This window comes from Protopterus annectens, chromosome 1.part1 (genome assembly GCF_019279795.1).
Source record: "Protopterus annectens isolate FY-2018-M chromosome 1.part1, PAN1.0, whole genome shotgun sequence".
NCBI classification, from domain to species: Eukaryota; Metazoa; Chordata; order Ceratodontiformes; family Protopteridae; genus Protopterus; species Protopterus annectens.
Genome location: NC_056726.1, coordinates 181,876,027 through 181,903,024, shown reverse-complemented (window position 1 = coordinate 181,903,024; position 26,998 = coordinate 181,876,027). Strand labels below are relative to the sequence as shown.

The following is a 26,998-nucleotide window of genomic DNA, read 5'->3' as shown; positions in this document are numbered from 1 at the left end:
GCTTGGCCAAACAGTGCATGTATTCCAGCCAGCCCTACAAGTGTGCAAAGGCATACACTTAAAGTAATTTGATGTAACCAGACCCTACACCACACCTGTCCGATAATGGTGGTTTGGGCTGTTAGGAACATTGAAAATCTCTTTCAAACCCCCTCCCCCCAGATGATAGACAGAGCCACTAGTACTCACCACTGCATTGTGATATCTTCCAATGTCATCAAATGGGAGGAGAAAATGGGCCAAGAGAAGAAAGGACTTTACAGTCATGGGGAAGGGGGAACAAGTGGACAAAAATTTACAAAGGGGAAAAGGTAATAAGGTCAAAGGGAGTTATTTTACAACCAGGGTCCTCTAATGGAACAAGCTTAAGACCACAGCTCAGGATATTTACTGGGAAGTCACAACATTGATGAAATAAAAATCACAGTAAGTAATACTACCATTCACCTTTGGCTATAACGTACATATTTTGTAATTTACTGCATCAAGAATCTTTAGCATGAACATCTTATTTTATGTAAGTTACAAACATCCCACACCTCCCATGATGGCAAAGGAGGTCATACTGAGTCCCCCCCCACACTAACTAGTACAATCATCTCTAGGTTTGCCATGACTCAGAGAAAGAACTAATTTCCTTAAGTCAAGGTAATACCACATTCACTCTTAGTTCAAACAACTGCCACAGCTGTATTCAATATAACTTAGTCAATAATGTGAGCAATGTTGCATAATTATTTTAGATTCTACAGCCACTCTCCAGTACAACAGGTCAACTTATTTAATCTGCAACATGTTTGCTTTCAACAGACTTCTTCTGTGCTTGTTGCCTCCTTTCTTGATGACCATTAGCCCCTCTCCAATAAGTTTTAAGTGCATTCATTCCCTATCATCAACCAACAATTACTGACCCAGGCATAAGCTAATATAAAAGAGAGAGACATCATTCAGTCAGGATCTGAAGTTGTTAGGCCCGTAATCATCTGCAGATCATCAGCATTCTTCTACAGTTCAACTACCCATGAAATGGCTTACCATTTCCTCCAGACCAATCAGCATTTCTGAAAGTCTTTACATACATGCCAGTCTAGCCCGTACAGCCTACAATTAAGTCATCATTGAGTAAACAGCTGAGATTCCCTGAATAAATCCCTAAACTTGCCACTTGATGGCTGATATGGAGCACCCACATTACCACAGGGGCCTGTTATGCCCTCTCCTAACACGTGTGCACCACATGCCACTGGCTACCATCAGTGGCTTGGCAGACTAAGCACATGTCCTCAGGCTGTGCTCCAATTCTAATGCTAACAAGCCTCCACCTGCTGGATGTGAGTACAGCCAGTGTTCAGGACCACCAATCCCTCTTCCCAAGACAGGTGAACCACCCTCCCCAACCAGCTCCTCTAGTGCTCGAGATGCTACTCAAATTAAAGTACTGTGCTTTATTGCCTCTATGCTGTGGAGCTGAGGATTGCTTTCAACAAGGTTTGTTTAGTAAGCCCTGTCTGAATTTAAGTTTTATTTCAAATACTGAAATAAATAAATAATTAATAAAATGCACTTCTAAAAGAAAATTTCTACTTCCAGTTCACATAGTCGACAATGACAGTATAAGCATCGATGTTGCCCTAGATGACTTAATAAAGTCAATGACTAGAAATTTAAGAGATGTAAAAAAAAAAAAAAAAAAATCAAATAAAAATATTTTGTATGGTGTAAGATCCCTGCAGTTTTCTACCCCTTCAACAAGCATGGTACCCTTCTTCGTTATCTGTTGTCACTGTTGCAAACTTTTTCCTGAGGTTATATAATCCTAAAGCGAGAACACCTTGCAAGCTTTAACTGTCAGCTATTTTAAGTTGACCACATGATTGTCGATGACTGTACCACTGCCGGATGAAAGGAATCCTAACCTTCTCTAGTTTCATATAATGATGAGAAACTAAACAATATTACAGCTTTACACACCAAACAACAAATAAGTTAATAAAAATACTGAAAATGTAAAACAGTAAAACTTTTAAGGCTGTGTTGGTGGCATACAGGCATAAAACCCTGACTGCAGCCCAGGTGACCAGAGTTCATTTAGCAGTTTGGATGCTTGATGGCACAGCCAGGAAGGATGGGTGTACCTATCCTGGAGAGGGTGAAAATGTGCAGGATGAAGGTCTTGGTAATCTCTGACAGAGACCAGATAATATAACAAGACAGGCTGAGCATGTGGTGATAAGAACCAGGGTGTTCTAAGAACCAGGTGGGGGCATCCTCAAGCCATTCTCCATTGCCCACCTGCTCAACAACTGATGTCCGCACACTGGCAGGGGTGACAGGGCTACAGTCTGACTGGTGACTGCATACGAGATGGCTCAGTGTTGCGTCTCCCTACGGGATCTCTCACTCTATGGGTATTAAAAGTGACACCATAAGGTCACCTCCTCAAGGTGCTGGTTGCTAGGGTCACGTCAGGAACAATCTACCAGAAGCAGCTGGGGGATAAGGTGATTGTGCAGGCATGACAACCAGAATAGCTGGATGGCTAAATGGGGCCAGTTAAAACTTTCAAATGTGAAAATGTAATTGCTGCAAAGTAGAAGGAAAAGAAAAGAAAATCATGACCACAAACAACCTGAGCTTCATACTAAACTGCAATTTGTATTTAATTCAGGCAATCATGTAGTTCCAGTACTCTTTTTTTTTTTTTAGGACTAAACCTGAGATTCTGAAGTGTGTTTCAGTGACTTTGGGGATAAATGTACTCTGCTTTTATAAGACCATATGTTTCTAAGGCCTGGAGTTAGTTGTTGAAAATGACATCAAGTAAGGCATTTTGAGATCTAAAAGATTACAGACAAAGCTACGAAAGGTGTTAACAAATTGGTGAGGGTAAAGGGGGTTTGTAAAGCCTTTAGAAGCTGCTACTGAACAATTTGTTTTGATTACATTAAAATAATGAGGAATTTGAAGTCCAACATGTTCAGAAGGGGACTCTGTTTTCTTTTGCCCATTTCTTCATAATGCGGATAATGTACTCCACTTGGGGATTTCCTGTGTTCCTCAGCAGGTGTAGAACTTCACGCAGGGTGTCTCTAGCAGAAAAACAATGACAAAACAAAATCATATTAAGTATGCAGAATCTGAGTTTCATAGTTATTTCACATGATGACATTACTGGAGACTCCTAGTGTTTTTGCACTTGAACAGGACAACTGATTTGTGCTGCAAGTATTTTTCTTAAATGTTTGCATTTGTATGTCTTTTATCAGCTTACCTTTAACTGTTTTGCTTTAAGTGTAGAACAATGAACCACTTTGACTTACAACCTTCACTAGCTCCTGGTTCCAATCAATGATAAGGACCAAATTTCTTTTAATACTGGTCCACACATGAAGAGTTAAGCAATTAACTTCTGCTGTACTATAGGCAGCTTAGATTCATTGGGGCACATCTAGTGGAAACTGTAGGCAAAATACGTATAAATAAAACTGAAATCACCAATAAAGGTGACTTCAACACTCACTGAAAAGTTATTTATTCAGGTTTGCACAATTCATATTTATGCAGAGCTGCAGCAGTATGTGTTCAAAAGGACAGTCACTATATCATGGAGCAGTGGCCTAGCTGCAGGTATTACAGTGAAATGCTTAATGACTACTCAACTATTTTTGACATGCAGACACACTCTCGTGTATAACATTAGTATCTTCCCCACCAAGTAAAGTCAAAACAAAATGTGAAATTCACACTTAGGTCATTCCTAACCATCAAAACAGCCATTCAACACAGAGCTCATACCTGGAAACTATTATATAAATGAAAAACGTTAAAAGTCTGTGCACTTTTTCAATATGCTGAAAAACAGCAACTAGGACAAGGAATAATACTTTTGTTAACCTTCAAAATGCTTCAGAGTGCATTCCTAAGAACTGCCAAAAGGAGTAAAACCCTAAGGAGCTCAAACTGTATAAAGTAGAGAATCCAGAATCTTTTCTATCATATAGGAAGGCACCATAGCTTTTAGCCAGAGTTCTGAAGCCTGTATATCTAGGACAAGTACATATCTCTCGACCTCTTAACACAATAATTCTGTATAAAGCCAAAAATAATGGGGGACAAAATCAAGGGCAGATTTTAAATATCAGTCTTATAAACTTTGAAAGATGTTAGAATTAACAGGCTTTGCATTAACATTCCTTTTCTGAATGATATGAAGTATGAAACTCAAACGTCTGTCAGTATTTTTTTAAGTGCAATCCTCAATGAATTGCCAAAAAAACACAGACTCTATGAGGAATCAAACAAAAACACGAGAAAAATCTGGACATGTTGTGAAATCTTGACAGTTGAGGGGTATGGACCAATATAATTAAAAGGCAATTCTTCATATAACTTAATTAGATATTAGTTTTAAGACTGTTAGTCTCCTTATTATAAAGACGTTCTTACTATCTACTAAGACTATGGGTTCAGCAGCAGCTAACCTTAGATCAAAATGTATGCAAGTAACTGCAAACATCAATGTTAATCCTGTCTAAATTATCAACAGATAATCCAGCTCTGTGGCCCTCACTATGACCCAGATGACCTGAGTCTGATTAGCAGCTCTGGAGTTGGAAACAACAGCTAAAGGGGGCTGAGATGAACCACTTGCCCATAGGGTTGCCAGCTTTCTTTGTGGCTAAAACCGGACTACGGTCACGCCCCTCACATCACCCATAACTCCACCCATTCCCACCCCTCTTGTAACCATGCTCCACCCATTTTGTGACATCACAGTGACATCAGTTGATGGGAACACCCTCTTTTTCTGTTCCGGATGCCTGCTTTCAGCCGATTTCTCCCCAGTTGCCATAAACACTGTTCAAAACTCTCAGTGTGCATACTATCTTCTGCTTTACTTCTACAGTGATTACAGATATTTGGATTTAATTTAAAACATTGATTTTAAATTTTATAGCACAAACCACTGATACACATTTGTTAAACAAAGCAATACAGTCTCACAATGAAAACAGACTTAGCATTAAAACTACTCTGCCTTTAAATCTCACATTCACTGAAACAGCATTGCACATTGTTTTCCCAAGTTTAGGATGATAACATTTTAAAATGTTCTAAGAAATGACACAGTATGAACAACAATCATATCTTACATCAGTAACACAGACCTAAAAATGTATAGCATGGTCTGAAAGTACATGTTTAGTATAAACCAATAAATAACGACACAACTGGTCTTGCAGCTTTTGAAAAATTAACCTATGCCTTTTATAGAAAGCTACAGAGTATATGCTTAATGTAGACAACTAGTGGATGGTCAGAAAACTAGCAGGGTCATCAATTTACATACCTTTGCTATACCAATCTCAGTATGTCACAAATAACCACAGCTGACCCTCAATTATAGAGCATTATATCAAAAGGCACGTTAGTAATATTAACAGGTGAGATACTATGGCAACAGGTAAGTTTGCCCTATTTTATCATTCTAAAATATTTTAACCACATTCAACAGCTTTAAGCAACATCATTTTAAAGGAATTGCAATAAAAAAACTTCCCCTTAAGTTAATTACATTTCAAACTTGCTCCTGTAAATATATCAAATATAACAGTAAGAGGAGTATAGAAATGAATGTGATAGGTTAGAGAATACAAGGAGAGGACATCCATTATAAAAAGCAGTATATAGAGAAGGGTTAGAAAAAGGCTAAAAGAATGAAAAGAAACTGCCAGTAAAAAAGAAGACAGCAGATAGCTGAATTACAAGCCTGTTAGTGTGTCAGAGTTTGAAGATATTAGGCAGGATAGTATGCTAAACATAAAACACAATAGCTACTCAGAAACAGATGTAATTCAAAATTCAAATCAGAACCAATACAGTAGCTATATAAATGCAGTTCAGAATAAATTCCAATTGGGCAATAGTATCAAACAGATCAAATATCACTTGCAAATGCACAGTGAATAAGCGTTAATTTAAACATGATATAAACAGTTGCAACATTAGAGACTGGACAGCAATTTACCACATTAAAGATCAACAAAAATACAGTCAGATATATGCAGAAATAAAAAACGCTATATACAAAGGTAACAGAGCAAGCAGTTGGCTTATTACAGGACTAATTAGATGAATCTGCCTTTACACAGGGACTCCAGCAACTACTGTTATACTTTTCTCAAAAAGAATACTCCATAGTAGTACACAGCAACTAACACTGCACTTTCTTGTAGAATGACTCAGTTGCTCTCTTTTTCATAGTAGTGGCAGCCTGACACACACACATCTACCTCTCTGATTTTGTCCAACTATTCATTGTTGTTGTGGTCCGCTGCGAAGTCCAAACTTCAAATGTCTTCTGGAGACTGGAATTTAAATTCCACCATGCGGTCGGAAGATGAAGACGTCATGTAAACAATTTCAGCTTCTTCTGCGTCAGTGCGTGTGACCAGGAGCAAAGTTCTTAAAGTAGAACACCCTTAAAAAAAGTATTTTTTTTAATTAAATGAAAAGATTTTATTTTTTCTGGACAAGAAAAGGCAGTCGCCATTTTCTGGACAGTGTCCCTTATTTCCAGACAGTCCGGAGTCAGGTAATGGCTCTAATTATAGCCAAAAAGCACACCAGGACTGCAGGCAATAAGGAGGGGAGAGAGAGAGAGTAAAGATGGCATAGGAGAAATGCTTGAGACCATGGCAGTGGCACAAAACCCGGACTTCATGTGTCTGGTTTTGAATACAATTTGTAACCGGACAATTTGTCAGAAAAACAGACAGTCCGGTCAAAAACCGGACAGCTGGCAACCCTATTTGCCCAGGCACACCTCTACAGCAAAGCAGGCCCGTTGTCTGAAAGGTGGGGAGTGAGGGGAGATTTGGTCAAGTAGCATGCAGAGGCATGGACAATTACTCTCTGAGCCCACTGTAGGCCCCCTTTAAACATTGTGGGCATGTGCTAGTAGTGGAAAAGTGGATGCTCTTCTCACCTAGTGGGAAATGAATGGGCCAAGTGATCACTCAAGCTGATAGTTAGCAGGTATCAAGGATAAAAAACATCATCAGATATTTACATTAGAGTAGGATCCTCACACTCTGTAAGCAAACCATTCATCCTTATTCCTAAGAAAGTCAGACAGACAACCTTGGCAACAGCAGGAAGAATGCCCTTACCAGCCCTCCTGATAAAGTGATGGAAAGAACTGTACATAACATTTTTGGATACTTCTTGCATAATTCTACAATCTAAAACAACATTTTTTACCTACCCATGGTATTTATTCTTCTTTACTCAGTATAATTTGACCATATGAGAGCTCACCTTAATAAATGTAATAACACTGTGCCATTATTTTTGGTCTTTTCTAAAGTATATGGAAACATTTTAAACCAATGTTATTTAGCATCTCATACTGACACATTGAGTAGTTCTCATTACACTGGGGACAGTCTACAAACTGTTAAATAACATAGTACTACCAAGAAACTATAAAGATCAGTACAAGTGTCCACAGGTTCTGTCAATATCTCGACAACAGTCTGCAAACTGTTAAATGACACAGTACTACCAGGTAGCCAGAAAGGTCATCACAGGTGTCCTTAAGCCTCCCTCCTTGGACCAATGCTTTTCTCTACGTAATACAAGTAATATAGGGCAATATTACAATGGTGTTTGCTTTTTCCAATAAGCAGAAAATTCAGCTCCATATAGGCAAGTCTTAAGGAAAGCTTGAGACCCTAAGGTTGTAGGTTGCATTTTGTTGACCTACATTCATTAATCTGGATAAAAAAGAAGTTATGTCTTACCATAACATTCCATCTTAGTTGTCGATCTTCACTTATCCTTGACTGTGGGCTCGGTTCCGTGACTCGGAGCGGACTCTGCCATTATTCCAACTCACGCCTTCCAAAAACTCTCAAGCTAAGCTCTACCCATAATGCTCCTCACAAGATTACCTCAGATCGAGTTTACAAACAATAGTGACACACAAGAAATAAAAGATCAGAGGCCATATCTGTATCTTTATCATGAAAGTCAATCTTTGGAGAAATCCAATCCAACAAGAGATCTAAAGGCAGGGAGAAGGAGGGGGGAATGTCAAGGATAAGTGAAGATCGGCAACACAGATGGAACGTTAGCGTAAGACATAACTTCTTTATCTGATGATGTCAATCTTCACCTAATCCTTGACTGTGGGACAGAGTCCCTTGGTATGTGAACCTTGGGAGGTCTCATGGAAGAATATTCGAGCCGAATGATGCACGTCCCCTAGAGATCAGATCCAGTTTGTAATGTGTAATAAATGTATGAGGAGATGTCCATGTTGCTGCTGCACAAGTAACATCTAAGGAAGCCCTGGCATGAAAAACTGCAGAAGCTGCTATTGCTCTAGTTGAATGGGCTTTTACAGATTCTGGCAGGTACTTTCCCTTTTTGTTACAAACAAAGGTGATACTGTCTCTAAGCCATTTAGCTAGACTGGACTTCCCAAAGTGACTGAAGAAAAAGAAAAAAATAAATAGCTGATCAGATTTTCTAATCTCCTTTGTTCTGTGAAGACAGAAACATAATTGTGCAGAACTAGTAAGTGTAGACAGTACTCCCCTTCATTCAAGAAGTTGGGAAAAAAGACTGGAAGTTGTATGGTCTGATTAATATTTGTCTCAGATACAACCTTTGGTAGGAAGGAGGGATTTGTTCACAGGGAGACCCTGTCCTTATGAAAGAACAGATAGGGAGGTTTACAGATATTGTTCTAGCAGAAGTAATAGCTATCAAGAATAGTTTTCCAAGACAAAAACTTCAAGTATCAACTTGCAGAAGGTTTGAAGTGATAATAAATAAGGGACTGAAGTACCAGATTCAAATCCCATGGAGCAGAGGGTTCTTTATATGGAGGTCTGAGCATTAAGGTTCCTTTCAAAAAAGCTTTGTGAAGTTTATGGGACATAAAGGATAAACCATTAAAACCAATATGAAAGTTAGAGACCACAGCAAGATGCACTCGAATAGTAAAGGCAGATGCTCCTGCTTCAAAGAGTAAAGTTAAAAATTCCAGAACTTTATCAACAAGCTCAGAATATGGGTCAAGATTAGAGTCTGATGACCATTTAGTAAACTTTAGCCACTTGTTAAGGTAAAACTTTCTTGTTGAAGGTTTGTGCTGGCCTAGAATGATGTGTTGGACTGGGGAGGTAAGAGAAGAATGCCTGGCAATCATGGGAAATGGAGAAGCCATGCAGTGAGCTTGAGATGCTGAAGATTCAGATAAACCAGTCCCTTCGGGTGGGACAATAAGTCTGGAGCTGGGTCTAGTATCCAGGGTTTCTGAACTAGATGAGGCCAAAGAAAGGGAAACCAGACCTGTTGAGACCAGAATGGGGAGATGAGAATTATTCTGTTCTTCGACCTGTTGGCTTTCTTCAGAAACTGGCATAATAGAGGAATCGGGGAAAGGCATACAATAGACCGGGGACCAATCGTGAAGGACAGCGTCTCTGGGTGACTCCCCCGGGGGGGGGGGGTAGGGCAAAGTAACTGCCGCACTTGTTCAGAGGGGACGCAAACAGATCGCAGCAAGGTTGGCCCCAGTGGCGGAATATCTTTTCCACCACCAATGCATTGAGAGACCACTTGTGAGGGATCAGGATGGTTTTGCTCAATTTGTCCACAATCACATTGGAGCTCCCTAGAATGTGCGTTGCTATTAGAAAGTGTCCAGAAGATATTGCCTATTACCATACTCTTAGTGCTTCTTGACAAAGAGGGTAAAATCTGGTTCCTCCTTGCTTGCTGATGTACCAAACTACTGACATATTGTCTGTTTGAATAGCAATTGTTCCCAAGTGGAGGGTTTCTTTAAGTGCCTGCAATGCTAAGAGCACTGCTCTCATCTCTAGAATGTTGATATGCAAATTGGCCTCCAGCTGGGACCAAGTGTCTTGGACTATCTTTCCAAGATAATGCCCTTCCACCCTATCTGTGACGCGTCTGCGGTCACTATGGCTTGGTGTTGAGGATGGACAAAGGGACGACCCGACAAAATTTCGCTGGAGTGAAGCCACCAACTCAGATCTTTCTTGCATCGATTAGTGATCCTAACTAGATGCGACATTGGCTGGTTCAGTAAGGACCACTGGGACACCAGGAACCACTGAAGAATTTGCATGTAATATCTCGCCAGAGGGACTACAGTGATAGAGGCTGCCATTGACTCTACAGTTTGTAGAAAGAGCCTTGCTGTTACTTTCTTGCTGTGAATGATCTGGCAGACTTGCGATCCTATCCTTTCTAGTCTTTCTATGGGAAGAGATGCAATGCCGGTGATTGTATTGAGCATAGCTCTAATGAATTCCAACCATTTAGATGGTTCTTAATAGGATTTTTCATAGTTTACAGTGATTCCTAAGTCGGAACAAAGCAGAAGAGTATAATCTCATGCCTCTATGAGTTGACACCTGGTGGGAGTGGCAAAGAGCGAATCATCTAGATATGGAATCACCTGGAATCCTAGCAATCTGAGCTGAGCTGCTACCACTGCCAAGCATTTGGTGAACACCCTGGGGGCTGTGGTGACACCAAAGGACAGTGTCTGAAATGACAGTGACTGGCTCCCAGCCAGAAGTACAGAAACCTTCTGGACTTCTTGTCTATTTGTATATGGTAATATGCATCCTGAAGATCTATTGAGCACATCCAATCATCTTTTTCCAAGAACGGAAGTACAGACTGAACCGAGACCATCCAGAATTTGGTTTGCTGAACTGATCTGTTCAACTGACTGAGATCCAGAACTGGTCTCCAGTCCCACATTCTTTGGCACTAAAAGGAATGTTGAATAAATCCCGGATCCTCTCTGGTCTGGTAGGACTGCTTGGATGAATCTTTTGTCAAGCAGGTTTTGAATTTCTAAGACTGCTGCATCCTTTGACTGGGTGGAATGTCTGGGATTCTTTTTAGTCTTTTTGGTTCTTCTGAAGAAGGGATCTTGTAACCTCTGGTTATTATCCTCTGCACCCAATTGTTCATAGTTATCCTTAGCCAGGCAGATTGGTGCAGGGATAATCGCTCCCTGACTGCCTCCAGAGGAAGGCAATTGGGCCTCCTTTCAGGAGCACTGATTGGTGTTACCAGGGAAAGAAACCCTGGAACCCTGATTCTGTGGGCCACCTCTGCCTGTTGCACAGTATCTTCCATTGTTACTTCTCCCTCTGCCCCAGGGGAAGTCATTGCCATGTTAGTCCTGGAAAGGCCCTTGGGACTTCTTGAACCACAGTCTCCCACTTCTCTGGTTCCTGGAATAGGGCCACTGAGGAGTGGAGAAGCATATGGCCATGACAGAAAGAGTCTTCCCAGTTTTCTAACATCTGGCCAGTGTGTCTTTAACCCTGGGACCAAGGATGTTCCTTCAAATAGAGCGTTGATGAAAGAAGACTTAAATGGCTCCATGAAATCACATAAGCCCATCCAGGCATGTCACCTAATGGGTATGGCAGTACCCTCTGCTCTTGTTGTCCCATCGGCAGCATGTGCAATTAGCCTCATGGACAAATTGGAAAAGGATTCTAAGGTTGGGAGCTGGGAAGCTACTTTGTCTCGAACTCCTTCAGCAAATGCTCCTGTCAGACTATCTCATAGCTCTTTAATCAGATCTCTTTGAAGTATCATAAAATGTGCCATGTAATTCAAGGTCCTGACAGAGAAGGTCAGTGAAGTGTATACATGCTTCTCAAATCTATCCATTGTCCTAGACTCTTTATAAGGAGGATGGATAGTAGGACTTTCGTCAGCAACTTCCTCCTTGGTGACTGCAGCTACCAGGATGGCGTCCAAAGGAATTCCCTTGGCCCAGTGTTGCTGATCCTGAGGGGTTGAAAGAATACGATCTGGTTTCTTTGCAATTGGCTCGATAGTCAGGTAACTTCCAGGCCCTCTGAGTAATCAACTTAATGAGATCATCAGTAGGTGGAGAGATCCAAGAGGTAGAGTGCTGGGCACAAAAAGCCTCTAGTTATACTGATTCCACTGAGGAAGGCTGGAGGGAAGTCTAGTCACCCTTCTGTTTCAGGATCTCTAGGATGTCCCTGAAGGAAACATCTTCAGGGGGTGACTTAGGGGAACCTCTCCCTTCATCGAAATTGGTATCTTCTGCGAAGAACTCTTCAGAGGAGTCCAAGTGCTTCCTCTTGAACTTAATCTTCAAAGGTACCTCTAAGGTAGGGTGTTCCAGAGAGGTATCCAAAGAAGACATAGCCACTGTGGTGTGATCGGGAGTCTTTTGTGCCCTCTGTCCCAGGAAAGACACTGGGGGAAGCTCTGGTCAAGGGGAAGGACAAAGTTTGTTCCGATAAGGAAGGCATACACTGTTTGCCCACAATGGGCAAAGTCATTTCCATGGCCTGGAAAGCAAGCCCCCCCCCCCCGTACAGGGGTGGGAGCCTGGAACCAAAATAGACTCCTTTGGAACCGTGGTCCCACCCTGCACTGAGGAGGCTGCCTCTGAAGCCAGACTTGAGCTTACATATACCGAAGCACCAAGGGGCATGGAAGGCTCAGAAAGGATCGAAGTCGATCCCTGCCCCACAAAACCAGCAATGAAGCCCTGACCCTGGGAGGTCTCTGGATCCAAGAGACCTGAAGAACTCAGGGTAGCTATCGGTGCTGGAGAAGGAGCTCTGTCCTGCGCAGAAACAGTCAAAGCCGGGAAAGTCAGTACTGGGGGCTCCAAAAGCTCAACGGGAGTCGAAGGAGGAATAAAGGTTGGAGTGGAAGGAGGTAAGGTTCCAGATCCAACATTCCTAAGAACCATAGAAGGAGGTAATACCTTCACCTCAAGGAGCTGATCCACCAGTCTCAAAATATCATATTCTGTTAGACTCTTGGTGGATTGCTCCAAAGAAACCAAAGGAGCTCTGGGTGGATGTTTCTCCCAAAAAGGACTGGGAGGATGGTCCACAAAGGGATCCACTGTGGGTGAATATCTGGTGAGTGGCAATTCTTTAAAAGAAAACTCCTTCAGATCTGGGGGTTTTGTTGGCATTGAAGAGGAAGAGTCCATAACTGACATCTGTGCTGATGTAGTCGGTGCAGAAACCGGTACTGACGCCACCAAAGACTGAGTCACTTGACCCACAGGTTCTGAGGGCACTCTAGGAACTGTGGGAGCCTTGGCCATTTTAACTGGTGGTTCTTAAGAATGTCAGAACCGAATGACTTCTTTTCTTAGGCTTACTTGAAGAAGAAGGTGAACTTGCCTCAGTTTTGGGACCAGATAAGGCCTAGTCAAAGTCTGATTTTAGTAGACCCTTCAGGATAAGCTTAGTTTTGCAGTCGATTAGTGCCCTATGGCTAAAACTGTGACAAATTGCATATTCTTCCTGCAAATGTGCAACCCTTAAAACAACAGACACAAGGAATGTGTCCATCAGAGTTAGGAAGCTTCCTGTGACACTTCTGGCACATTTTGAAGCCAGAAGTCCCTTTAACTGACTTGTCTGCTGTCAAAGGAAAAATATACTTTAAAAATTATCAAAACACGGTAGGTTCAGGTTAAGGCACTTTAATCTTGCAGCAAGGAGACAAAAATGTGCTAATACAGAGTTTGTCTAACTAGAATCAGGAAATGCTAACATTTTTATACACTTTCTAATAAGACATTGCCTACCAAGCTGATGTAGTGAATCACAAGTTTTGTCATCATCATTTAGTAATAATTGTTTTTACAATATTCTGTTGGTACTATCAATTTTTGTGAGAAACTTCCTAAGAAAAACAACGTGGCCTTGGCTACCACCGGTTAGATATATGCAATGTTACCATTCAAGGTACTATGGCTAATTCGAGCACAAAGCAAGCATAGATTGCAGTTAATTTCTCTAACAGTCCTTTGTCTATGTTATCTCTAAACTTCTGCAGCTGCACATGTTCTCATACTTCGAACAGAGCTGATTGTTTAAAATCATTACATTTACAGAATATAGCATTGTTCGTTCATTTTTCCTGACCTAGCAGATAATCACCTGCTTCTCAAGTACATTTCCAAAAGGCATAAACATGAATATTGCTGTGCTAGCAATTACTAGGTCAGAGGGCATCTTGCAAGTTTTCAGAAAGCACACTGCAGTTTCAGAAAGCATCTTTTCAGTCTCATATGAAACTCAACTGTATATAAAACAGTGCATATAAAATAGAATGAAAAACGTGTTAACTTATTTAGTTTCTAATTAGCATTAAGCATACACACATTGATACATATTTTTCTGACATTTCCCCCCTGTTAATACTTGTTAATTCTATTTTCAAAAGAATAAACAGTTTGCTTCTTCTCTTAACCTCTTCCATTCAGGATTTGCAGTTAAGAAAGTCATTCAGTTTAAACTTATGAAAGTGTTTCACAGAAATGGATAACTGGTGCCAGAGCCATGGCCTGAAGTTAAACGCCAAAAAATGCATAGTCATACCCTTTGGGAAAAACAAGGCTACCCCTAGCTACCATAGTTGACAGTAGCCTCATGTTGCTAAAGTAGTTAGATCACCCACCTGATCATGAAGGGATTCACATCTAGATAGACCTATGATTGACCAGACACCTGCTGCAGCTTGAAAGGCCCCAAAGTTCCTCACCAAAAGGATAAAGGGTCTCTCTTATGCTGCGACTGAAGAACTCCAGCTCTATTCAGTCTCATACCGCTTGCTCAGAGGTGACCTTGACATATAAGGCCATGTCAAACCCAGATTTGATGAATATGCTTCACCTCAAAAATCTAGATAGAGACTCCTATGCTGTGGAACAAAAGTACATGTGAGAAGAGGAATCTTGACCAATGGATGGATTGCAGATATACCCAGGGATTACTTCAGCGTCACTGCTTGACAGAGGCACAGCAAAATGATAGGCATAGTTTTTATTCAAAAAGCCACATAACTATGGGCTAGGCTTATAAATGCCCTTGGGCAGATAGCCTAGTATGAACCTATGAACCTATGAACCTATGAACATTCTAACAATTCTTCAAGTTCAGTGCTTTGATACATAGTCTCAGAAACTGATATATCTATAAATTCGTTGATTAACTTTTTCATGCAGGGGATACCACAACAAATACATGCTCCTAACAGGATTAATCCGAACACAAATGGCAATCAGGATGTTCATTAGGATGGAACCCCCCCCCCCCCCACCAAACAAATTCTGGAAAAAGTCCGTCAGAGGGTTTGGGCCTGGTTTGGTCATGACCGACACTTGCTGTATCACCTCAAGGTGGTCGTTTATCTCATGTTGATGATCAGGTATATACGCACAGCACTCTTCTTTGATTAAAGCGCACGTACCACCTCTCGCCGCTAGGGTGAAGTCAAGAGCCATTCGGTTCTGGAGCACTACAGTTCTCATAGCATTCAGTTCATCAGTTATCAATTCAAGGGCAGAAAAAGTTGCATTACTCATTACTTTGAGAAGTTTAGACAGTTTTCGCAGCTCCCAAATCGTTTCACTGCGCCATATGCAGGTAATATGCCTGCCCACGATATAACAGCATCACTCAAGTCCATGTGCATCAGTTTGGTACCCACAGTATGATGGTCTTTCCTTCCCGCTTCGATCTGTCCCACTGGATTTTCAGGCTTTCTGACAGCTTTCTTGGCCACATCAAGGGTATTTCGAATATTTCTCTGAGGCAAAACTGCAGTGTGTCATATGGCCGGGACCAGGTACCCCAAAAAACAACTGCCGGACCAATTCTCAGGTAACCATTTATATGCTTTCTCACCACACACAAAATAACAATCCTCTACCTTAGTAGTCACTTTGTTACGAAATGGCTGCCCTGCATGAAACATTTTCCTATCTATTACAGATAGTTGTTTAAAAAATACAGGATTATGTTGCACTTGATCAATAGTCTTATGCATGGACTCAAGAAATGAGTCATAATTTGAACTACAAGTTCCACCCATTTTGTTTGCTTTGGTATAACATTTGTAATGTACAGTCACATTGCACTTGCTCCAACCCACTTGAATTGTGTCATTCTTATAAAAACATACAATTCCTTTTTGTGTCACAGGCAAATACAGTGCTACCTTATCATATGCTTTAATAGCTACGGTGTCATAAACCAAATTTTCCCAGGTCTCATTGACCCCTAAGGGGACTGCAGTCATTAATAACCCCCCGTATGCTGTTGGTATGGCTGTGCAAATCCAGCAGTTCGAAACATTAAAAGTCTCAGCATACACACGTGTAATCGCCTGATAAGTGTTAAAGTTTGGGTGCCAGTCTATGTTCGGCTCATCACGTTTAATCAGTTCAACTTTTGTGGCAGGAAAAAGGAAAAGCCACAACAAAAAGAACAATGTTATCAGTATAGCTACCAGAATAATCATGCAAGTTTTCTGAGGTTGTTCTGTATTTCTGTTTGCTCTATACCTGGTCATTTTGTTCTCGTTGTACAACAGCAACAAGGTTTTTGTCCAGATCAAAGTTCTTAACCAGTTTACAGTGTGTCAAATGAATCCAGGACGCTTGCTCCGCGATCTTGACTGCAGTGGGTGTCGACAGTAGTACCTGGTACGGCCCTTCCCACTTCGGAGAACTCCAGTTTTTTCTCTTCACCACCTTCACCCAGACCCATGCGCCTGGGGCTACTGCTACTTCCGATCGTCTTGTTTGCTCTTTATCTGAAACAGAATTTAACTGCAAAAGTTTGTTATTCAAAAATCGCTTCATATACCCTGCAAGTGAACTGTCAGCCTCCTGCTCTGCAGGCATGAGAGGTTTCCATTGAGGTGTATAATATGCCCTCCCAAACAGAACTTCAAAAGGAGTTAACCCTTTTGCATTTGGAACAGTTCTCATGCTCAACAGTGCCAGAGGTAAACAGTGCACCCAGTTCTTTTGTGTCTCACTAATCAATTTTCTAAGCTTGTTTTTCAAAAACCCATTATGCCTCTCTACTAATCCTGCAGATTGGGGGTGGATTGCACAATGGTTTTTCAGAGATATCCCGAAATAACAGCTAAGTTGTTGTATAGTTTGATTTACAAAGTGTGTGCCATTGTCACTACAAACATGGCATGCTGCACAAAATTTTTTTGTGTAGTTTGTAAATCCATACGTCGTAAACACTCGATTCACTAACTGTACCATCCCCCCTGTTGAGACATGGCACTGCCCATGGCTCAACAAAGCTGCATATCTAAACAAGTTAGATGGTAAAATCGGTTTTCTTTGGAGATGTACAGTCCCTTCTCAAGGATTGCTCCTCGTTTTATCCACTTCTGTTTTTCTACATTTGTAGTAAGTGTCTGCATTGTTTTAAACATTTCTAAGTCTAAAATCTCAGATGGTTGTAATTTCTCACTTAAAAGAAAAACTTCTGAAGCTGAAGCTGCTTGTTTTGCAGCTGTATCAGCCCTCGCATTACCTTTTGAAATTCTATCCTGTTGCTTGGCATAAGCTACACATTTGCAAATAGCTACTGTCTGAGGTAACTGAATAGAGTCTAACAAGTCTAAAATACATTGCGCATGGTTAATTGGTTCACCTGTAGATGTTATCATTCCTCTATTTTTCCACTGCTGCACAAAAACATGTACAGTAGAAAAAGTATATTGACTGTCAGTAAAAATGTTTACTTTCTTACTTTTTGCTAAGGTACATGCCCTCGTCAAGGCAATCAATTCTGCTGCTTGTGCAGATAAGTTGTGTGGTAAAGACTTTGCTTCTAAAATCTCAGTATCAGAAACTACTGCATACCCCACTAGATTCTGTCCTGTAGGACCCCTCCTGCACGAGCCGTCCACATAGTATGTCACCTCGGCATCATCCAAGGGAACATCTGTAAGGTCTTTTCTAGGTAGTGTCTTTTGCTCAATCTCCTGCAGGCAGCAGTGTGGTTTGCCATCCGCAGGGGTTGGGAGCAAGGTTGACGGATTCAAAGTTGTGCATCGTTCAATTGTCATATGAGGTTGGCTCAACAGTATAGTCATACAGGAAAGATGTCTAGCAGGAGAGAGATATGCTACTTTTTCTTGCAGTAAAATAATCGCGACTGCATGAGGCACTCTCAATGTGAGAGGGTGGAACAATACTACTGAGGCTGAAGCCTGCACTGCCATTGCAGCTGCGACTACTGCTTGTACACAGTGGGGCAAGGATCGCGCCACTGGGTCTAGCTGTGATGAATAGTAAGCTATGGGGCGTTGATTGTCCCCATGCTGTTGTGTTAACACTGATGTCATATAACCTTGTTCACAGTCTACGGTTTGGAAAAATCGCTTATGATAGTTTGGTAATCCTAAAACTAAGGAAGAAGCTATCAGTTGTTTCAGTTTGCAGAAAGCTGATTCTGCTTCTGGTGTCCACTGTAATAAATCTTTTGCTGCCATTGGCTTTTTGAATATCAAGTTAGTCTGCGGAGCAGATTCCAAAGCATAGTTTGGTATCCAACTCCGACAAAAGTTAGTAGTACCCAGGAAGTACATCATTTCCTTCTTGGTAGTTGGTTTAGGTGCTTGTAATATTGCTGTTTTTCTGTCTTCATCTAATATTCTGCCTTCTTTGGATATTACATATCCCAGGTATTTGACCTGTTTTTTCCAAAGTTGCAGTTTGTTTTTGTTTACCTTGTGTCCTTGAGTGGCTAAAAATTGTAATTATGCTATGGTATCCTCTCTGCATTCTTGCTGGGTGGGGGCTGCCAGCAGAATGTCATCTATATATAGTAAAATCTGACTACCTTTCGGTGGGATAAATCCCACCAGGTTACTTGCCATTTCTTGTGCGAATATTGTTGGACTTTCACAATATCCCTGTGGTAGTCTCGTATATGTATATCTTTTCCCCTGAAATGTAAATGCAAACCAATGTTGGCTGTTTGGGTGTATCGGTATTGAGAAAAATGCATTGCTAATATCTACCACAGAAAAATACTTTTGTTGAGGTTTCAAATCATTCAATAAAGAGTGTGGATCTGGCACCGTGGGTGCCCTGAGTATAACTGCGTCATTTACAGCTTGTAAATCTTGGACCATACGCCATTCCCCGTTTGCTTTCCTAACAGGAAATAAGGATGTATTACACGGTGAATCAGGAGATTCTATTAAGACTCCTTCCTTAAGTAAGGCTGCTATTATAGGTTTGATTCCTATTTCTGCATCCTTTCTTAAGGGATACTGTCTCTTTTGAGGTCTAAATGCTGATTTTGGCGTGATAGTAACTGGTCCTGCTGTACGAATAAGTCCTACATCTTATTTCCCTGTTGACCAGAGAGTCTCTGGTATGTCTCGTAAGGCTTTCTCCTCTTCCTCTAGTAAGAGTGCTACTCAGCTATCCTCACTTGCCTGTGAGTGCACAGCTGGGTGTGTCTGTGTTATCCAATTTAATTTCTGCTTTTGTACTCCTTGTTCAGAGAGTTCTAACTCTGTCTGTTTTTCCCACCTTGTGACTTTTTCTCCTAGGTCTGCCCACTTCAAATTTCTAACTTTAGTTAAACTTACATGTGGTAATCAATTAGATTTGTAAAGTGCTAGGAATTCTTGGGGCAATGAACAGCTTACTACACTGTTTCCTTCTGTGTCCCAGTACAAATTTTGCAATACTAACCTATTAGCATGGTTTCTAAACAGTTCTTCCTCATTCTTTATCAGGTCCTGGTTTATTACAGTAAAATAACGTGCAATGCAACAAATGTTGTTTATCAGTGTCAAGGGAGGGGGATTTACTGATGGCTATGTTCATCAGTTCTTCGGTTACTGCCCCTGGACCAGTCGTAACTAAGTCCTGGCTGTACCAATAAAATGTTTCACCCTCCGGTCGCACTACAAAAGTATCCATTTGTCGCTGTGCTTCCATACCCTGCATAGCTGGAACTATGGCTATGCCAAATATCTGCATTAGGTCTCAGCCCAAGAGATTCACTGGGCATTTTGCAGAAACAACAATTTTGCTTTTCTGGGTCATCCCTGAAACAGGGTCAGTTATCGCTATGTCGTGGGAGAGTGGCTCCCGATACAGCTGTCCATTAGCTGCTTTCACTAATATGTAATCCAGTGATTCTGAATTTTCTGGTAGTTTGGAGGGATGTATCAGGGTCTGTGAAGCCCCTGAGTCACACAGGAATTTGACTTTCCTCCCCTCTACCAGAAGTGTAACTTCCGGTTTTGTGTCTGCTAAGTAGAGCTCTAAGCTCAATAATGCTAAGTCCAAAATTTCATTTTCTTCATTATCTATGAATTCATGTACATCTTCTATTTCTTCTGTCACATCCTCTACCCTTGTTACCACATTTGCATTTGCCTTTTCTTGTTTATTCCTATCCAGTGACTCTTGACTATCATATAGTCATTCCTCACCCTCCTTATCTTCCGTGGTTACCTTCTTATTTTGCCTGCAATCCCTTGCCAAATGTCCCTTTTTCCCGCATTTGAAACATTCACCCCTTTTCTTTCTTTCTTCAAAGTCTTCTGATCGTTTATCAGATTGTTTGTTTCCCTGGGTATTTTTCTTACCCTTCTTCCCAGTTTGTACTACAAAGACTTCTGATCCATCTTCTACTGCAAATACTTGAGTTTTCTTTTTCTTTTTGCTATTAAAATGCCTTTCGGCATGTCTTGCATATTCAAGTAATGACTGTAATCTACTTGTATGGTGATCTGCCATGTGCTTTGTAATAAAGCTGCTAATGGGCGCAATACTGCCTTTTAAAAATGCATTCTTTAGCTGTTGCTCATATGGAGAATCATGTGTTTGATCTTCAGGTACCTGCATTCCACAATGGCTATTAAAACATTCTAATAATCTGGCATAATATCTATCAACAGTTTCACCTTCTTGTTGTATGCATTGATTAATACGTCCAATCAGCCCTAGGCTTCCATTTCTCAGAGATTCGGTCTGTCAGACCCTTCACTCTGTTGTCCAGTTCTGCGTTACTATGTGGGAGTGGTATAAGCTCTGCGTCACGGGGATTCCAGTTGCCACTGATCATGTGCCAATCTGGACCTACGATTTGTCTAACTACTTTCTCTACTTCTTCTCCATTCAAATAGTAACTTAACCTCATGCCTTGTAAGTCTTCTAAGAATTTTCTAAAATTAACTTTTGGATGGGGAATTCCCTTTGTGGCTTTCCGGATGTCTTCCGGTGTCCATGGTCTATATACTAGAAGAGTTGGATCCTGTCCTGCCTGTGGATTTGGTACTTCTATGAGTGGACATATCTCTTCCTTACTCATAGCTTGGGAATTTCTATTTATTTCATATAATTCAATATCCCCTCTCAAGTTGCGTGTTCGAGACCTGGTCTCGATAGGATCTCTGACAAACGGTTTTGATTTTGCAGGAACAGCTGGGTATAGCGGAGGTGGATCAGCTTGTCCACTCGCTTCATATTCTGGTAAGGGAAGCGGAGGGGGAGGAGAAGGGGCTGTTGCTATTACCAAGTTATTATCTTCTTTATCTAAGAACATTGCTTTTGAATTTTTAACCTTTTGTTCCCTGCGGTTTGCTTCCTCAAGCCACCTCTGTGCCTGAGGGACTCCTAATTGTCGTTGCTTTTTTAGCTGACCTTTCGCGTCTGTTTTAAGTTGTCTAACAAGTTTAATAAGTGAAGATTTATCTAAATTACCATCAAATTTGTATTTATCAACCCATTTTGTATAATACTTAACATTATCGGCACACTGTAATTGCATATATTTCGCGTCTTCGGTTAGGGGCGGGTCTAGGGAATTTTTCGTGCTCTGATTTCCCATGTTGCCTTAGCTAAGTTAGAAATTGTTACGTAACCCTTCTTATCACGTGGTACCACAATTTTACACCTTTTCACACTTTCTAACAAGACAATGCCTACCAAGATGACGTAGTGAATCACAAGTTTTGTCATCATCATTTAGTAATAATTGTTTTTACAATATTCTGTTGGTACTATCAATTTTTGTGAGAAACTTCCTAAGAAAAACAACGTGGCCTTGGCTACCACCGGTTAGATATATGCAATGTTACCATTCAAGGTACTATGGCTAATTCGAGCACAAAGCAAGTATAGATTGCAGTTAATTTCTCTAACAGTCCTTTGTCTATGTTATCTCTAAACTTCTGCAGCTGCACATGTTCTCATACTTCGAACAGAGCTGATTGTTTAAAATCATTACATTTATAGAATATAGCATTGTTCATTCATTTTTCCTGACCTAGCAGATAATCACCTGCTTCTCAAGTACATTTCCAAAAGGCATAAACATGAATATTGCTGTGCTAGCAATTACTAGGTCAGAGGGCATCTTGCAAGTTTTCAGAAAGCACACTGCAGTTTCAGAAAGCATCTTTTCAGTCTCATATGAAACTCAACTGTATATAAAACAGTGCATATAAAATAGAATAAAAAACGTGTTAACTTATTTAGTTTCTAATCAGCATTAAGCATACACACATTGATACATATTTTTCTGACATCTGCCATGACAAAAAAGGTCACTTTTACACACACACACACACACACACACACACACAGAAGGCTGAAAAGCTAAAGAAAGTTTTTTTTTTTTTTTTTAAACTAAACTAAAGACAGGAAAGTAGTACCATCAATGGTACTTAAGAAATACCAGTAAGGGTAAAGGGAAAAGTACTAACAATGGTATGTAAGAAATTACCGAAACGGTAGATTAATGAAAGAGGTCACATGCACACAAGACAAACTATATAATAGAGGAGCGGGTAGTTGAAAGAGGAAAGACAATATAGATATAAGAAGAGAAATGTCAAAAAACTTACAGTTTTAGAAAAAAATTAGCTAACGTTCGAGAGCTCAGAGGAGAGAATGCGTCTGGCACTATGAAGCGGCAAACGAGATCTGAGGTAATTTTATGAGAAGTGTTATGGGTAGAGCTTAGCTTGAGAGTTTTTGGAAGGTGAGAGCTGGAATAATGGCTGAGTTGGTTCTGAGTCTCAGAACCGAGCCCACAGTCAAGGATTAGGTGAGGATTGACAACATTAGATCAAGTTTTTACAACATATATGTATGTTGCTATAAACTACCATAAAGGATTGGGTTAACACTGAATTTTGTACCCAACATAAACTACTGTGTATAATTCTGGATCAGACATTAACTGAGTAACATACTGAAAAATAAATGGCTAATCAAATCAAGTGTCTGGTCTTCTGTACATGCTTAAATAACATTTTGTTCTTGAATACACAGTTTTAAAAGATGACCATACTAGACTACTTTCTGAATCCACAGTTCCTTCACACTTATAACAGTAGAAGTACAGAAGAAAATAACCATAGCCCACAACTGGACAGCTAGACTTGCTACTTTCTAACTGTAGTTTTCAAGCACAGTTATAAAACACTGCAGAATAAAATCACTGTAACCTACAACTGGCTAGCTAGGTTTACCAATGACTCACCCTATAGATTTTAAAAATAGGATGGCTCGATAAGGATAAAGTACAGTTGTGTAAATAAACATACCATAACAGTAGATGTTTGAATTATCACTGCTGCACTAGCCTTTGCTATAGGGGTTATAACCTGCCAAGGATAAAACAGCTGTCCCGCTTCCAAAACTTCAAGGTACCTTCCACATGTCGAAACTGTCTGGCAGCTTGAGCTGAGCTTACTAATGGACTACTTTGGGTGCCAAACCCTTCAGAGCTTTCCTGCTAAAAGACAGATGGAGGCTGAGCCCTGAAAGGACAACGTTAAGAACAACAATAAATAAATGTCTACATCATGGCATAAACAACACACCAAAAAACAAGGGTGATGGAGGGAGGTAGTGGCTGTTGTGGCAGTGATTATTCAGACATCTACTTCTACTTCTTCTTCTTCTTTCAGCTTTTCCCGATTAGGGGTCCCCACAGTGGTTCACCTGTTTCCATTTCTTCCTGTCCTCTGCATCTTGCTCTCTCACACCAACCACCTGCATGTCCTCTCTAACCACATCCATAAACCTGGTCTTAGACCTTCCTCTTACCTGGCAGCTTCATCCTTAGCATCCTTTTCCCAATATACCCAGCATCCCTCCTCAGCACATGTCCAAACCAACACAATCTCGCCTCTCTGGCTTTGTCTCCAAACTGTCCAACCAGGGCTGACCCTCTAATATACTTATTCCTAATCCTGTCTACCCTCGTCACACCCAGTGCAAATCTTAACATCTTTAACTCTGCCACATCCAGCTCTGACCCCTGCCTTTTTGTCAATGCCACTGTCTCCAACCCATATAACATAGCTGGTCTCACTACCCTTTTGTAGACCTTCCCTTTCACTCTTACTGGTACTCGTCTGTCACAAATCACTCCTGACACTCTTCTCCACCCACTCCACCCTGCCTGTACTCTCTTCTTCACCTCTCTTCCACACTTGCCATTACTCTGAACTGTTGATCCCAAGTATTTAAACTCATCCACCTTTGCCAACTCTACTCCCTGCATCCTCACCATTCCTCTATCCTCCCTTTCATTCACACACATATATTCCATCTTAGTCCGGCTGACCTTCATTCCTCTCCTCTCTAGAGCATATCTACACCTCCCCAGGGTCTCCTCAACTTGCTCCCTACTCTCACTACATATCACAATGTAATCTGCAAACATCATAGTCCACGGGAACTCGTGTCTGATCTCGCATGTCAACCTGTCCATCACCAGTGCAAATAAGAAAGGGCTCAGAGTTGATCCTTGATGTAGTCCCACCTCCACCTTAAATGCATCTGTCACTCCCACTGCAGATCTCACTGCTGTCACACTACCCTTGTACATATCCTGTACCACTATTACATACTTCTCTGCCACTCCCGAATTCCTCATACAATACCACAACTCTCTAGGCACCCTGTCATATGCTTTCTCTAAGTCCACAAAGACGCAATGCAACTCCTTCTGACCTACTCTGTACTTCTCCAGCAACACTCTTAGAGCAGACATCGCATCTGTAGTGCTCTTTCCTGGTATGAAACCATACTGTTGATCACCAATTATCACCTCCCTTCTTAACCTAGCTTCCACAACCCTTTCCCATAATTTCATGCTGTGACTAATCAGTTTTATCCCTCTGTAGTTACTACAGCTCTGCAAATCACCCTTATTCTTAAAAATTGGAGTCAAAATACTTTTTCTCCACTCCTCAGGCATCCTCTCACTTTCCAAGATTTCATTAAACAATCTGATTAAAAATTCCACTGCCATTTCTCCTAAACACCTCCAAGCTTCCACAGGTATGTCATCTGGACCAACAGCCTTTCCATTCTTCATCCTCTTCATAGCTATCCTTACTTCCACCTTGCTAATCCATTGCACTTCCTGATTCACTATCCCCACATCATCCAGCCTTCTCTCTCTCTCATTCTCTTCATTCATCAGCCCCTCAAAGTACTCCTCCCATCTGTTCAACACATTTTCCTCGCTAGTGAGCACGTTTCCGTCATTATCCTTTATTACCCTTACCTGCTGCACATCTTTCCTAGCTCGGTCCCTCTGTCTAGCCAATCGGTACAGGTCCTTTTCTCCCTCCTTAGTGTCCAACCTTTCATACAACTCTCTATACGCCTTATCCTTAGCCTTTGCCACCTCGCTCTTTACCATGCACCTCATCTCCTTATACTCCTGTCTACTTTCTTCATCTCTCTGACAATCCCACTTCTTCTTTGCCAACCTCTTTCTCTGTATACTCTCCTGTACTTCCTCATTCCACCACCAGGTCTCCTTGTCCTCCTTCTTCTGTCCAGATGTCTTACCAAGCACCTTTCTAGCAGTCTCCCTTACTAGCTGTGCTGTAGTTACCCAGCTATTCGGTAACACTTCACTGCCACTCAATGCTTGTCTTAACTCTTCCCTGAACTCCACCTCACAATCACCCTTTTTCAATTTCCACCATTTGATCCTTGGTGCTGCCCTCACACTCCTCCTCCTCCTCTTCTTCATCATCAATGTCATTCTACAGACCACCATTCTATGCTGCCTAACTACACTTTCCCCCGTCATCACTTTACAGTCTCCAATCTCCTTCAAACTGGCCCTCCTGCATAGGATATAATCCACCTGTGTGCATCTCCTTCCACTCTTGTATGTCACCCTATGCTCCTCCCCCTTGTTAAAATACATATTCACCACAGCCATGTCCATCCTTTTTGCAAAATCCACTACCATCTGACCTTCTGCATTCCTTTCCTTAATACCATACCTACCCATCACTTCCTCATCCCCTCTGTTCCCTTCACCAACATGCCCACTGAAATCTGCTCTGATCACCACTCTCTCACCCTTGGCTACAGTCATCACCACTTCATCCAACTCACTCCAAAATTTTTCTTTCTCATCCATCGCACACCCAACTTGCGGAGCATATGCACTAACAACATTCATCATTACACCATCAATTTCCAGCTTCATAAACATCACTCTAGCCAACACTCTTTTCACCTCCAAAACACTCTTGGTATACCGTTCCTTCAGGATAACCCCTACTCCATTTCTCCTCCCATCCACACCATGATAGAACAATTTGAACCCACCTCCAATACACCTGGCCTTACTTCCCTTCCACCTGGTCTTTTGTACACACAATATATTAACCTTCCTTCTGTCCATCATATCAGCTAGCTCTCTCCCTATACCAGTCATGCTGCCAACATTCAATGTTCCTACCCTCACTACCACACTCCTAACCTTTCTCCTCTCTTCCTGCCTTCGGGCATGCATTCCTCCTCTTCTTCTCCTTCTCCTCCTTCGGCCAACAGTAGCCCAATTTCCGCCAGCACCCTGTCGGCTAACAGTACTGGTGGTGGTCGTTAACCTGGGCCTCGACCGATCCGGTATGTAAATCTGTACTGTTATGGTAAATTTACATACACAACTGTACTGTGTTCATCATATTGATCACTGCTGCTGTAGCCTTAGCCACACGGGTACAGCACTCTAGTTTACTACATTTGGGAGGTGGAAGGAAGGGAGTCCGGGAGCCCCTGGATAACGGTCATTGCAAAACCTGTTCT

The 26,998-nt window shown here is 41.3% G+C and overlaps 1 protein-coding gene across 1 annotated transcript in view; it reads right to left on the bottom strand.

Annotated features, from left to right (window-relative positions):
* Positions 1 to 2,635: 2,635 nt before the first annotated feature.
* The window catches only part of TTC26 (tetratricopeptide repeat domain 26), a 2,373,990-nt gene continuing 2,349,627 nt past the window's right edge, over positions 2,636 to 26,998 (bottom strand). The window contains exon 18 of the mRNA XM_044073993.1: positions 2,636 to 3,089. Within this exon, the coding sequence (XP_043929928.1) occupies positions 2,978 to 3,089 (112 nt within the window). The 3' untranslated portion in view covers positions 2,636 to 2,977. The remainder of the gene's footprint in view (positions 3,090 to 26,998) is intronic.